The sequence below is a fragment of the Xenopus laevis genome, chromosome 1S (assembly GCF_017654675.1).
Source record: "Xenopus laevis strain J_2021 chromosome 1S, Xenopus_laevis_v10.1, whole genome shotgun sequence".
Lineage (NCBI taxonomy): Eukaryota > Metazoa > Chordata > Amphibia > Anura > Pipidae > Xenopus > Xenopus laevis.
In genome coordinates this window covers 160,196,296-160,211,766 of record NC_054372.1, presented here as the reverse complement: position 1 = coordinate 160,211,766, position 15,471 = coordinate 160,196,296, and the positions used below count along the sequence as shown (strand labels likewise).

At 39.5% G+C, this 15,471-nt stretch overlaps 1 protein-coding gene across 4 annotated transcripts in view; it reads right to left on the bottom strand.

The window, feature by feature from the left end:
• Positions 1 to 3,363, bottom strand: part of trim36.S (tripartite motif containing 36 S homeolog) — a 51,067-nt gene extending 47,704 nt beyond the window's left edge. For 2 of the 4 annotated variants that reach the window (XM_041580434.1, XM_041580435.1), the window contains exon 1: positions 2,992 to 3,360. In XM_041580434.1, coding sequence (XP_041436368.1) covers positions 2,992 to 3,261 — 270 coding nt within the window. In that variant the 5' untranslated portion in view covers positions 3,262 to 3,360. Of the gene's footprint in view, positions 1 to 2,991 lie in introns of all 4 variants that reach the window. The other 2 variants (XM_041580437.1, XM_041580436.1) reach the window with 2 other exon arrangements.
• Between the last annotated feature and the right edge of the window lie 12,108 nt (positions 3,364 to 15,471).

Here is a 15,471-nt window from a genome sequence, read left to right as displayed (position 1 = left end):
TAACGTTTTATCTTGCATAAAAAGGGCATTAACTCAAGGGATGAAAACATAATTATTCCTCTTTATAGGTCCCTGGTAAGGCCTCACTTGGAGTATGCAGTGCAGTTTTGGACTCCAGTCCTTAAAGGGGTTGTTAACTTTTAGTATGATGCAGAGAGTGATATTTCTGAAAAATTTTGCATTCGTTTTTATTTTTTAATTATTTTGAGTTTTTCAGTTATTTCACTTTTTATTCAGCAGTTTTCCAGTTTGCAAATTAATCTGGTTGCTAGGATCCAAATTACCCTAGCAACCATGCATTGATCTTAATAAGAGGCTAAACTATGAATAGGAGATGGTCTGAATAGCAAGATAAGTAATAAAAAGTAGCAATAACAATACATTTGTAGCCATACAGAACATTTGTTTTTGGATGGGGTCTGTGACCCCCCCTTTTGGAAGCTGGAAACAAAAACGCAAATAATTAAAAAACTATACAAAAATAAATAATGAAGACCAATTGAAAAGTTGCTTAGAATTCTATAACATACTAAGAGTTAACTTAAAGGTGAACCAACTATTAAGAGGGATATAAATGAGCTGGAGAGAATGCAGAGATGTGCAACTAAACTGGTTAGAGGGATGGAAGACTTAAATTATGAGGGTAAACTGTCAAGGTTGGGGCTGATGCTTGTGAGGAGACATGATTACTCTTTAGAGGACATTATAAATAGAGGGAGATCTGTTTTCCCATAAAGAGAATCACCGCACCAGAGCCACCCCTTCAGACTAGATGAAAAGAACTTTCATTTGAAGCAGTGTAGGTGGTTCTTCGCAGTGAGGTTGTGACGGCTGATTCTGTTAACGCCTTTAAAGGAGAATTCAACTGTAAAGTAAAAAAAATATACCCCCTACCCTACATAGACCCGCCTGCATCCGCCCCCCCCACCAGCCTAGCTTTTTTCATGTTGCAGGTTGCGCCAGGATTTTTAGGGGCTTTATGGCAATGGGGGTGAATACATATGCAACATGCCAATTTAGATTATTTTTGTGCAGATCCATCAAGTAAATTAAGATTAAGAAACATTTAAATTACAAGTTGGAATGTAACTGAATGGGTAAAAAAAAAAAAAAAACTAGGGGGGTGAATACTTTTGCAAGGCAGTGTATATATGATAACTCTGTGGCTTCAATTTTTTATATGTATCTGGGCTGTGTGTCTGTGGCAGTGTGTCTGGGTGTAGTTCTACTTATGTATGTGAATGACCTTAACTATGTATGAATAAAAGACAAGGCCTCCTGTCCGCACTCAACTTAAAGGGATACTGTCATGGGAAAACATTTTTTTTCAACACGCGTCAGTTAATAGCGCTGCTCCAGCAGAATTCTGCACTGAAATCCATTTTTCAAAAGAGCAAACAGATTTTGTTTTTAATTTTGAAATCTGACATGGGGCTAGACATATTGTCAGTTTCCCAGCTGCCCCCAGTCAAGTCACTTGTGCTCTGATAAACTTCAGGCACTCTTTACTGCTGTACTGCAAGTTGGAGTGATATCATCCCCTCCCTCCCCCAGCAGTCTCACAACAGAACAATGGGAAGGTAACAAGATAACAGATCCGATCGTATGAATCAACGTACGATCGGACTTCCCCATCTCCCAACCTGCCACTAACCTTTCCGGTCAAATAAAGTACAAAAGAACAGATCAGCCGATGTTCTGCCCCTGACAGCAATCGTATGAAAGTTATGTCCTACCAAAGCTGGTGACAGTCTCCCTCTGAAAATCGTACGATCGGCAATACACGCAGAGATATTATCGGCAGGCGACAGAAATCTTTTAACCTGTCCGATCGACCAAAAGACCGAACTCCGCCGGACGAAAAATGTCAGGACTCTCCACACATGGTCCAAAAATCGAACAAATCCTCAATTCGTACGATCAGATCTTTGCGTCTATGGCCAGCTTAACACAAGATCAGGGGTGCTCCACCAATGAGTCGAGTTGAGACAATCGTCTCAGAGACATGATTACTCTTTAGAGGACATTATAAGTAGAGGGAGATCTGTTTTCACATAAAGAGAATAACCGCAAAAATGCCGCTCCTGGTAACCAAGAGCCAAATCTCAGTTTTTCAACCCGGAAATTTGGCTGTTCTACTGCAGAGAGCGCAATTGTACTAACGACGTGGACCACCCCCAACCCCCTCCGGAGGGACGTGGGCTGCCCCCGACCCCCTCCGGTGCTGCAAAGGTGAGCGCTGTGGTGAGGGGTGGGGGGCAGCAAAAGGAAAGCTGCCTCAGGCAGCAAAAAGCCCAGGATCACCCCTGCACAAGATAACAGCTCCCTGGTAGATCTAAGAACAGCACTTTATAGTAAAAGCCAAGTCCTACTGAGACTGATTCAGTTACATTAAGTAGGAGAAATAACAGCCTGTCAGAAAGTGGTTCCATCCTAAAGTGCTGGCACAAGTCACATGACTGGGGCAGCTGGGAACCTGACAATATGTCTTGCCCCATGTCAGATTTCAAAATTGAATACAAAAAAAATCTGTTTGTTCTTTTGAGAAATGGATTTCAGTGCAGAATTCTGCTGGAGCAGCACTATTAACTGATGTGTTTTGAAAATAACATGTTTTCCCATGACAGTATCCCTTTAAGTAAAGCTGGAGGCGCAACAGGGACGAACAGCTGAGAGTTGTCACCGTTAAACAAGAAACTTCTAATAAGGATCCAGTAAAGCAGAGCATGCGCGGAGGAGTCTCCATATGGGCAGTGAGTGACTTGCACAAATGCCACAGAGCGCACGAGACAGCTGACACTTGGCACAGAAATCCCCGCCGTTACGTTACAAAGCTCCTATTCTTACTGACACTAGCCCTGCCACTGTTGTTTCATATAGCAATGAGCACTGGCACACACTCTTCTTGCACAATCCTCTCCCCAGATCACTTTTCCCAGCCACACAACAACAAATCGCAGTCTCATTCACTCCTTTATTCCCCATTCTCACCTGACTCTTCTGGATCGTGTCCACAATGAAGCCAAACTGATGAATTTCATCCGAGCCGTTCATTTTGAAGGCGTACAACAACCATGAAGTGTCTCCCAGTAGTGACCGGACGCAGAAGGAGCCACTCTCCCAAGTTTGACAGAGGAACTGACAGGCCGGTAAGGCGAGACAGAACGGCCCCGATGATTGTTTTTCACTGCACGAGGTAACTGAGAAGAGGCAAATGGAAATAAGTAAGCCTTGTGGGTTGCAATGATGTGAAAATTTCATGAGAGAACCCAAGCAGCAGAGTTTACTGTAGCCCCGCCCATTGCTCTCCCCTCCTCCATGTTAGCAACAACGTTCCCCACATCAGTTTTTTTCCAGGGCTGTCACTGCCACCTCACACAGCCAGTGCTGGAGACTTATACCATAAAGGGACAAACTTCAAGGCCCACATCCCATGTCACATAGCAGGGCTCTGGCACCCACAAATGAATATGTATTTCCACAGGTGCCAATAAGTGAAAGCAGAGGCCCCCATCTTGTTTAGAACATGCCCTGAAGGGTTCCTGAATGCCTATTAACAAATAAGTGATTAGTACTGAGAGACTGAGGTGTTTTATTTCTGTCTACAATAGTATTTGAAAATGACAACTTGAAATGCAGTTATGAAGTATTGGAACAGAAACTTTTTTCTTTTGCTGCAGGCAGGTCCGGACTGAGAATTAAAATAGGCCCTGGCATTTCAGGTACACAGAGGCCCAATCAGCCCACTAAATACTGACTTTCTATGGGACCTTATAGCAGCCCCCCTGGCATTTGCCAGAACCCACAGATTGCCAGTCCGGCCCAGCAGGTCTGAAAGGGATTAAGAGTCCCCAACATCATTCAGTAATAGCGGGAATCCATGTTGTACGTGTCATGTGCAGGTAAGGAGTAGTATTTTGTCTCGAGCAGCTTTCAGATTAAGTATCTGTGAGTTCACAGGCAAATAAATATCTCTCAAAAGGACTGAATCATTCCAAAGCCGTTTGTTGTTTGTCAAACATCCGTACACATGGGGAACAATGGCAGAATACCGGTATGTCTATGGCTGAAAGCTTCTGTTTGCTTTACATTACAAGCACTCCCATAAATTAAAGGAATATCATCATCCCATAACAGCACTGTTATTTCACAGTCTCTCCTTAGCTTTTTTTTGTGCGTGCTGAATTAATTCTTATGTATACTGTTTTAATTAAATGGTGCATTTGTTCTCTTATTTGCTTAACAACTTAACAAGCATTTTTGGGGCAACCAAAGTAGCCCAGCATTGTCTTAATCAAGAAATGTGTTCCAGGAAGGAGCCAACCCCTGTCAGCAAAAGAAAACATCATTTAAATGATAATGGTGGGCACAAATGCTGGAAAACTATTATCCAGAAAGCTCAGAATTACAAGGAGGCCATCTCCATTATATAGTGAATATAGTACCCCTAGTGCAAAATATAAGATTATTATAAGTCTCAGAGGAGTTCCATGACCATAAAAAAGCATAAGGTAAAGGCCAAGTGCTTTTATAAAGGTGATAGAACTCTGTAGTGATTTATGATATCCTCATGGGGTACATTATTTATTAAAATACACAAGTTTACATGAGTCATGTAACAGGAATTACATCATTAAGCACTGATTATAACTGATGACATCACTAAGTAATATTTATAAGCATTCTGATACCAGATCATTTATAAGCATTCTGGATAATAAATCCTATACCAATGTAAAAGTAGCCATTCACATTGACATATGTGTCAGTCTCTATTGTAGGTTAAAGGGGTTGTTTACCTTTGAGTTAACCTTTAGTATGATGTAAAGAGTGATATTCTGAGATAATTTGCAATTGGTTTTTATTATTTGCAGTTTTTGTGTTATTTAGCTTTTTATTCAGCAGCTCTCCAGCTTGAAATTTCAGCAATATGGTTGCTGGGGTCCAAATTACTCTAGCAACCATGCACTGATTTGAATAAGAGACCGGATGCATAAATAGGAGAGGCCTGACTAGAAAGAGGAGTAATAAAAAGTACCAATAACACAAAAGTTGTAGCTTTACAGAGCATTTGTTTTTAGAAGGGGTCAGTGACCCCCATTTGAAAGCTTGCAAAGAGTCAGGCGAAAAAGGCAAATAATCAATAAACTATAAAAAATAAATAATGAAGACCAATTGAAAAGTTGCTAAGAATTAGCATTCTATAACATACTAAAAGTTAACTTAAAAGTGAACCATCCCTTTAAGAGATCATTGTGTACCATGTTGCCTAAGTTAGAAGATAACTTCTGGGCAACTTTCACTGTGAAAATGGTGCTTGTTTTACTTCCTATTGTAAATAAAAATTTCTGTATAAAGCAAGCTTGTGTCTAAACTTTACAGTTCCCTTAAACACATCTGTGATATACAAATATTGGCATACACTTACCTGTAGATCAGACGTAGACAAGCTTGGATATGCATATAAGATAGACAAAGTTGCCTATGTGTGTGTATTCTCAGGCATAAAGCCAGGAAATTGTGTACAGATCTGTGTATTAGGAGGCAAGAAGTTTGATGTGTGTGTTTTTTTTACAGTGCTGCTCACCCCTGAGGTTGAGGCTGTTTGTGCAGAGATCACAATTGCCCCTCCTGCACTAAAAGAGCAGAATTTCAAAAAAGGATATAAGGGTTCTTAAAAACGGGTTACTGGGTGCCGCTGTTTGTCACCTGTGTTGAAGTGCTGCCTGAGGCAATGTTTTAAACCCGCCACATAGAAAAAACTCCTCTGATCTTACCAATGTAAGGCATGTCAAGCAAAATGAACACATTAGCTTTGCACCTGTATACATAGTGCTTCTGCATCTGAGTTGTTTTTATGTGGGCTGAGGAGACTGAGATGCTCCTGATGTGTCTGTTTCAGCTGTCTTGTCTACTTCACCCATGGCAATCTGGAAGAATCCAGTAGGGGCAGGGCCAGAACTAGGGGTAGGCAGAAGAGGCATGTGCCTAGGGAGCAACAAAGTGGGGGCGCCAAGCACGTACCTCTTCTTTCAGCTTACCCCTGATCCGGACCCTTTCTCTCCCACCAGCACTCTCCAGCATGCATGTGCAGTTCCGGACGCGCGTGCATGCTCACTCAAAGTCGTGCAGGCAAGGGGGTGAAGCGGCCGGCTGGTTTGGCCCTATCCTGAGTATGGGCCCTATATCATAGCACAGACTTGGACTATTATACGGCACCCTGGCAGTTAGTAATTTATTCCTCAAGCATTAACACCTATCATCATCTGATTCAGTGCATTACCCTATAGCAGTGATGTCCAACTTCTGTGGTACCGAGGGCTGGAATTTTTCTGGCCTACATGGTGGAGGGCCGCTAATGGAAGTTAGTGTTGACCACTATCTCTTTAAAAACACATCCACTCTAAAGCACACCCATGTTATAACAAGAAGTGTTAAGACGATACCCACATTAATGGTGATAACACACCAGAAATACAAATGGATGGTGCTCACTGCAGGGATATCACCCATCACTCATATGTAAAAAAAATGTTTATGTATATTAAGATATACCCTTAAATCCATAAGCCTCCACTTCACCCGTGGATAGCACAGCCCCCCTCCAGCACATACTGTACATCTTCCTTGCTCTGACCAGTCCTACACTGACTTTAACCTTTATTAATGTGAATAATGAAAGTGCATTTCCATATTCTATGAAACAATGTAAGGATGTCTGCATACCATAAAGAATACATGTAATTGTGCTCATCAGAAAATATATCATAATACTGATTTCTGCACTATGGGGATGCCCTCAGTTTCTGTCATGACAACTGCTTATACACAGACAACAGAAAGGCATTTTATTCCAACATTTCCACTCTCTCTAAACTACTAGTGGTGGCTACTATGATGCTGGGTATTTATATAAAGAAAATAATAGCATTACATACACAGTGTCGGACTGGGATGCCAAGGGCCCTCCAGAAAACCTTAGACTGTAGGCCCACTTTCCGAAACATTATTCCTCCTCTCCTCACTCAACCTCCTTATTCTCCTAGTCTTTTATGTCTACTTACTATATTATTCCATTATTACACTTGTTCCCATAAAGAAATAGCATAAAATATGCAAAATGTTTAGAAGCAAGAGAGCCCACTGACACCTGGGTCCACCGGGAGTTTCCCTAGTATCCGGTAGGCCAGTCCGACAGTGCACATACATATTTCTGCACCATCATAATCCATTGAGATTACTGAGGGAATTAGTAGCCTACTAAGTAAAGCTGGGCAGATAAGGTCAGACAACCTGTTGAAGTAACAGCAACACCAAAAAATTAAAATAGAATGAAAATAGAATGTACTTTTATGCTGCATTAGTAAAATGGGAGTGTTTGCTTCAGAAGCTCTACTATAGTTTATATCAGTGATCCCTAACCAGTGGTTCGGGAGCAACATGTTGCTCCCTGTGGCCTAAAAGCAGGTGCTTATTTTTGAATTCTTGAGTTAGAGGCAAGTTTTGGTTTAATAAAAAATAGATGTACTGCCAAGCAGAGCCTCATTGAGACTGCCAGTCACATAGGGACTAACAAATAACTAATAACAGCCCTTGTTTGCCCCAAGGAACATATTTCATGCTTGTGTTGCTCCCAAACTCTTTTTACAACTGCTTTTGGCTCACGGGTAAAAAAGTTTGGGGACCCCTCCCTGGTATATATAAAAAAAACTGCTCTGTAGCCATGGGGCAATCATTCAAAGCTGAAAAATGAGAAAAGGCACAGGATATACAGCAGATAACAGATAAGCTCTGTAGTATACAATTGGATTCTACAGCGTTATCTGTTATCTACTGTGTATCCTGTGCTTGAATGGCTGCCCCATGGCTACACAGCAGCTTGTTTATATAAACTATAGATGTGATTCTAAAGCAAACACGTCAGTTTTACTAGTGCAGGGCATTTATATTGTCATTCCTTTAAAATACTTTCCTTTTTTGGTGTTACTGCTTCTTTAAGAATTAATCCATTCACTGTCTGGATTTATGGCTTACCCACCTGCCATGCAAATCTGCATGTATATACCGGGCCTAAAGAGAGTGGATGCAGGTAAGTGTGTGTTCAATTCAACATCATTTGCCATCAATAGACTATATAGACAATAGACTGTCAGGTCTTTGGGCAGGGAAATCCAATGAAGCTGACTTTGTTTGCAGGAATTGTGTAACTAGCTTAAGATAATGCAAAAAAAAAATGCTTTTAAGTTTTCCGCACCTTTTCTTCCTTCTATATGAGGAACAGGCAGGGAGTCTGCCTACTGATCCAGGCTAATAGGCTCTAAGCTGTCATTTGCCTACTGTGATTAAGAACTGCAGAACTTTGCTAATGTACCAAGGGTCAAGCGACCTGTAATTCCTTGCAACGCAACTCTCTTTAAAGCCCTGGATAAAAGGGGTATTGCCAGTGCCTGCAGGGCGAGTGCTTTGTAGGAGGGGGAAGGAAATTAGCTATGTGATAAAAGGAGTTCAGTATATGTAGGAGGTAACAGTTAATGGGAGTATTTTAAGTATTTTTTCATTGGAAAGCTGTATTAAGATGCCCAGCAATACACTAGCTTTAGCATAACAACATCACCATTAACAAATCAGTGATATAATTTTCTTTGAACAACACAGTACTACATGTGAACATATGCACATTAACAAGAATATAAATATAAAATATTAGAGGCTAAGCCACATGGGGCTTTCTGTTACTTCCCATTAGCAGTGATTAGTAGCAGAGGAGTCATCCAAAGCAAAATATTATTGCCTGAGTGTCGGGAGATGCAACAGATAAAGATACAATGTAAGGTACTTGCACCTTATTTGTTCAAGCACAAGGAAATAGTTTTTTGATACAAGTATAGAGGAGATCTTATTGGTGAAAGTAAGAATGCACCTGAATGTGTAATTATATATAAAGTTGTGAGATTTGGGGGGTGGGAAAAGAAGTGTCCCTGAAACGGGTAGGGCCAGTGATCATCCTTGTATGTATGTACATTTTTATTTGTATAGCACTCCTTGAGGGCAAAGCACTGTACAGCAAAACAATAAATTAGTAGTAACAAATAATAATAAGTAACAATAAGTGCATTTTTAGAAATACAATTCATATAAAGATAAAATATAATTATAATACAGATTAAGTGCTCAGTGTCAAGGAGACAAAGAGATGGAGGACCCTAACCTGTGGGGTTTGCAGTCTAAATGGGAGGGTAACTCACTGACACAATTCGGAGAGGTATTAAAGCGCTGTACGTTACAGTGGAAACTGCAGGGCCATTGCCATTAATGGTACACTGTCATCAGAATAAAATGTCTTTGTTTTTGTATGATTTATTATATTGTATAAAGTTTTTGAAGCAACTGTTTTCTGTTTACTTTTTATGTTTGCATAAGAAATTCTATATATACACTATATATGTGATAAATAGGCATTATAACAAGTTTAATAATTTTACGACAATGTCTATTTAATTATTTACTGTGCGGGTTCTGTATTGAAAGATATCCCATTGTTTTCTGGTTCTGTGGCTACATAGCTCTCCTGTAGTATGAGAATGCCTAGCCATAACGGGGTGTGGACTAGTGACCAACAGATGTTGCCTGATGTTATTTTGAGTTGAAGTGATTGACAAATCAAATACTGTATGTCCCAACATGAAAAATCAAGAGAGGCAGATGGGCTGATTCATGACTTTGGTGCTAAATTGCACAAGTGCAGTGCAATGCCAACCAATCAGCAATTAGTTTTGATCAAATAACAAAAAGGAAAAACCTGACAGGTTGCTGTTGGCATCTGTAGTTGTAATGTATTGCATTTATTTATTTATATCAGTACAAATGTACACAGTGCTTTACAAGGCACAGACAGGGGTGTAGTAGGTCTCTGTCCCAAAGAGCTTACAATCTGTTGGGGACAGGAGACAAGCAGAATGGGAAGTGGATCAAGTGTTTGTTGCTGCATTGGAAATCTTGATAAGTGTTTCCTCTAGAAAGCAATTTTAAAGGAGAAGGAAAGGTCTTTTAACTTGGGGTGCCAAAAGCTAGTGATTGCATGTACTTACCTGAAACCCCGTGCAGGTGCTCTTATCAGAAGAAAACTGCGCCGGCCTGGGATTCTTCCAGCAAGCACCACAGAGCCACCACGATTGTCTTCTGGCTCTTTCTATCTTCAAATTTCCCGGGTCAGATGCATGCGCAGTAGAACAAAATAGGCAACTTTTTTGTTCATTTTTTCGCTGTACTGTGCAAACGCAGCTGCAAGAAAAAGGAAGAGGCCAGAAGACGATTTCTCCGTGGAACTAAGCAACTAAGCTTGGTGACAGCCTACACAGTACTATTACTGCTTTTCACTCTTATTACAGTATCTGCCCATTTTTTATTCTTCAATGTTTCTTGCCTCCTGCCACAGGCGATTATAAACACTTGTGGAATCACTCACTTTGGGTTAGAGGAGGAGGTCTGCAGGCACAGTTGCTGTAAAACCCAGGTCTGGCAGGCCAAAATACAGGAGCGGCATATGCAGAGGATTGTGAGAATGGTTACAGACAACCCAAAGATCACCTCCAAAGACCTGCAAGAACATCTTGCTGCGGATCGTGTATCTGTACATCGTTCTACAATTCAATTTGCACAAAGAACATCTGTATGGCAGGGTGATGATAAAGAAGCCCTTTCTGCACTCTTCGCCACAAACAGAGTCGCTTGCTGAATGCAAAAGCTCAGAATCCAGACACTCAACAAAGGCTATAGGAGGCATCTACAGGCCTTTTTGCAAAAGGAGGCTCAACTAAGTATTGATGTAATATCTCCGTTGAGGTGCCCAAATTTATGCACCTGTCTAATTTTGTTATGATGCATATTGCATTTTTTCTGTTAATCCAATAAACTTTATGTCACTGCCGAAATATTACTGTTTCCATAAGGCATGTTATATATTAAAAGGAAGTTTCTACTTTGAAAGATCAGACAAATATAAAAATACAAAGAATTAAGAGGGGTTCCCAAAAGTTTTCATATAAAGCTTTCTTGAATTAGCACCAGTTTGTTTAAGGGGTTGTTCACCCACCAACATATAGTTTACAACATATTAAGTGGTATATTAAAGAATCTTACCAAACTGGAATATATATTTAAGTAATTATTGCCCTTTTACATCTTTATATTGGGCCCCCATTTTATTTTATTCTCTGTGCTGCCTCAGAGATCATCTGACCAGAAGTATTGCTCTTCTAACTGGAAGAAGTGTTGAAGCAAAAGATAAAGCTTGGCCAGTTAATTGGCTCAAGTGACCTAACATGTTTGGTTTGTTTGTGTGCACCTTGAATCCTAGGATCCCAGGAGGCGGCCCTTATTTCTTAAAATCAGCGCTGCACAATATGTTGGCTCTCTAAAAATACTGTACATGTTAATAATAAAATGACAATTTTCTATTTAGGATTACCAAATGGCACTTACTACTAAAAAGTATGTTGTTATGACAATGGTTTATTTACATGAAGTTTTACATATGAACAGTCTTATATATTTTATATATTTTTATAGAGACCTACATTGTTTTGGGGGTATAGTTTCCTTTAATTGATACATCTGAGCAGCAACTGTGGGAATATTAGCAACTACTGCATGTCTTTAATGAAACTCGGGGATTCTGCTCAGCAGGGCTACAGATAAGACATATCAACTAATGTATCTATTTAGAGCAGCTCACAGGGTCTGTGACCCCTCCTCCCCACCCAAGCTCCTCTAGCAAGACATGAGAAGGTGAATAATGAAACTGTACTCTTCAATATTAGAAAAATAATCACAAATAGTAAACAGAGAGTAATTTTTTATAAAAGTTAATTTCGGAAAACAACAGAACTGAAAAAAATTGTTGGAAAGTGAACAACCCCTTGATAGCTTTCTTATCTTAGTTACTCTGCTAACTAATCCTGTTAAGTTCTCAAAATACTGCAGTTATATGCACAATGGTTTATGGTGGTATCTGTAGGTGCAAGTACCTAATATTTATAGCATTTTAGCATGCACAGAATCGCACACACGTTGCTTTTTACGCTCCTTACTAAGCCCTGTTGTTTGTATAAACATTTACCAATATATCACTATACAATACAACAAGGACCTTAGTATAATGTAATTTCTTGTCAAATCAGTGCAAATCGTCTCTTTTTATTTTTTTACTTTTATTTAAAAAACATTTAAGAGATTTTATGGTGATTACATCAAAGTGCTGCCACCCTATCTTCTCATTTTGACTTTGCCATTGAGCATATTTTATTCCAGTAGGTCAAACCATACTGTAGTTTAATCCCTGTAATAATGTCAGTGTTGTTACTCCACATAGATTTCCATTGTCTCATAAATGCATAAATAAGAAGAACTGCAGCACAATTGTGAGCAGAGTTTAACTCTATGTTGTTAAATGTATAACATTACTAATCAAATGCATGTGCTATTTCTGCAGTTAAGCATACTATTTCCTAGTGTTTAGGATCAGAGAAGCAAGTGAGGCTGTAATTGTAGGTTACAGTCCTAAGCACTGTAGGGTTTAACAAAAATAAAAAGCAACAGCTAGGTCAGTAGCATGAATTGTCCTTTTTCATACAGGATTCTTTTTCCAGTGCTTGGCCGATAATGTTACTGTATTATATGGAGGTAACATCATCTGAGCATCCTTCATAAGAGTCATAATGGGAAACTGGATCTGTTTTTGTTCAGGAAGTGGGACATGCCATGTGGTCTCCTATTTCTGTTGGTTACAAGATACTGTACATTGTGATCGAGTGACCAGCTCTTTTGTTACACATTTATTTAAACAGCCATGTTTATTGCTGTAAGAAAAGCACTTTCTGGAGGAGGGCAGCCTCAGGTACAAAGAGGTAGACTTACACCAAAAGGCTTAGCAACATAACTATGTTACTATCAGAAAAATGATCAACCCTGATACTAGATTGTGACCTACTTTCACTTTGTCAACATGAATAGTGTATCAAAAATATGCATATTCATCCCCCAAGGGCTCAGCTACTCAGGGAGTTCCCCTGAATATCACTTGCTGTTCCTCATTTCCCATGGCCAGGGAACACGGTTGACCAACCCTTGGCAGAAAAGCTCAGGCTGGGCTGACAACTTTGCACATGTTAGATCAAACTGACAGTTGGCCTGGGTATAGAGCTACAAAGGATCATTGAGAACAATCAAAATATAACTCAAAATCAGCATGACCAGACTTGCCCCTGTGCCAAAATAAATGTTGTGTTCAGTCTGTATGCAGTTATTTGGCCTGAGTTGTGCACGAAAATTGGAAAATCTACAAACAGATAGAAATTTGCATCCAGAGAAGTGGGGTGAGCTAGGGGAGCCCCTGACCTAGGACCCTCATCTGGTAGCCCACCTAACCCAATGTGCAGCATCTGACTAGCACAGAGCAGTCTATCTGTTTATCTGGCACTTGGCAGTTTCATATTTTCCTAGAAACAAGCAAGTGCCAGTAGGGAAATGCTGTCTAGTAAGGGTAGACTAAACAACCTGTATGTGTTGAGGGCCCCTGTGATGAAAGCCAAAAATTAAAAATGATACTCTGTAGCTTATAGTACAAGTTGATCCAGGGACTAGTGCATTTTGGAGTCCCTCTGAGGCAAATTGGAGAGGCTTCAAATGGGTTTTTTTTTTTTGCCTTCCTCTGGATCAACTAGCAGTTAAAATAGAAATAAAAGGTTGAACTTGATGGACGTGTATCTTTTTTCAACCAATGTTACTATGGGGAGCACATTTATTACACACATTCTTATCAGATTAAATACTTGGAATTCCGCCACGGTCAGGGACTGAATTACACTGCAGGGCCGAGAAAAGCAATAGGAATCCCAGCCAGGAACTTCTGAAAAATGTTTTATATATATTTAAATGACATGAGCATTTAGATGCATTTAGATTACAGCTGAAATATGGGTTACACAAGCAAAATGAAAACGTGTCTACATGTCTTCAACTGTTACATATTTCTCTGTGTACAGTCAGTACAGTACAGCCACATTTGCAGATGGTGCCAACACTGTGCCACATTGTTTACTGAATACATCACATTTCCATTTTAAACTTCCTGAGATTTTCTGACCTAATGTATTTGCATGTTTACTGCTTAGTCTGAGCTCACTGTTAATAAAGGAAGATTTTATTTTGAGTAATGGACTAATATCACACACCATGAGCAAAGGTCAAAGAGCTACATTTATTTTCACTCAACTCTATTTATAAAAAATACCTCTCATGTTTTTCTTCCCCAAGAGATAAAACTGAACCCAATGCAATGTTAAGCAAACACATTAGATATCAATGTGTAAATATGCTAATATAATAAATGTGTGATATTGCGGATTCAAATTTTGAACATGATTGGCCCTAAATATTTTTTCACAGCATATTTTGGTGCTAAATCCTGTGTGCCATTAGCCTAAATACACTCTCTAAACTCATTGTTAAAGGGCTAATTAACTTTTTAGTTAACTTTTAGTATGTCATATTCTAAAATACATTTTTTAATATTCTACCAAATGTCAAATTCTAGAATATTCTATATAGTTATAGTTTCTTAGAAACTTTTCAATTGGTCTTTTTTTTCTACTTTTTTTTTAAAAAAATGTAAAATATTTGTCTTCTTCTTCTGCCTATTTCCAGCTGTAGGATAGGGGCCATTGACCCCAGTAGCCAAAACACTATTGCTCTTTAAAGGGATCCTGTCATTGGAAAACATGTTTTTTTCAAAATGAATCAGTTAATAGTGCTACTCCAGCAGAATTCTGCACTGAAATCCATTTCTCAAAAGAGCAAACAGATTTTTTAATATTCAATTTTGAAATCTGACATGGGGCTAGACATTTTTTCAATTTCCCAGCTGCCCCTGGTCATGTGACTTGTGCCTGCACTTTAGGAGAGAAATGCTTTTTGGCAGGCTGATGTTTTTCCTTCTCAATGTAACTGAATGTGTCTCAGTGAGACATGGGTTTTTACTATTGAGTGTTGTTCTTAGATCTACCAGGCATCTGTTATCTTGTGTTAGGGAGCTGCTATCTGGTTACCTTCCCATTGTTCTTTTGTTTGGCTCCTGGGGGGGGGAGGGGGGTTATATCACTCTAACTTGCAGTACAGCAGTAAAGAGTGATTGAAGTTTATCAGAGCACAAGTCACATGACTTGGGGCAGCTGGGAAGTGGACAATATGTCTAGCCCCATGTCAGATTTCAAAACTGAATATAAAAAAAACTGTTTGCTCTTTTGAGAAATGGATTTCAGTGCAGAATTCTACTGGAGAAGCACTATTAACTGATTCCTTTTGAAAATTTTTTTTTTCCCATTACAGTATCCCTTTAAGGATAAAATGTGGTTGTTGTTGTTACTTTGTATTACTGTACTTATCTTTCAAGTCAGGCCCTCTGCTGTCCATCTT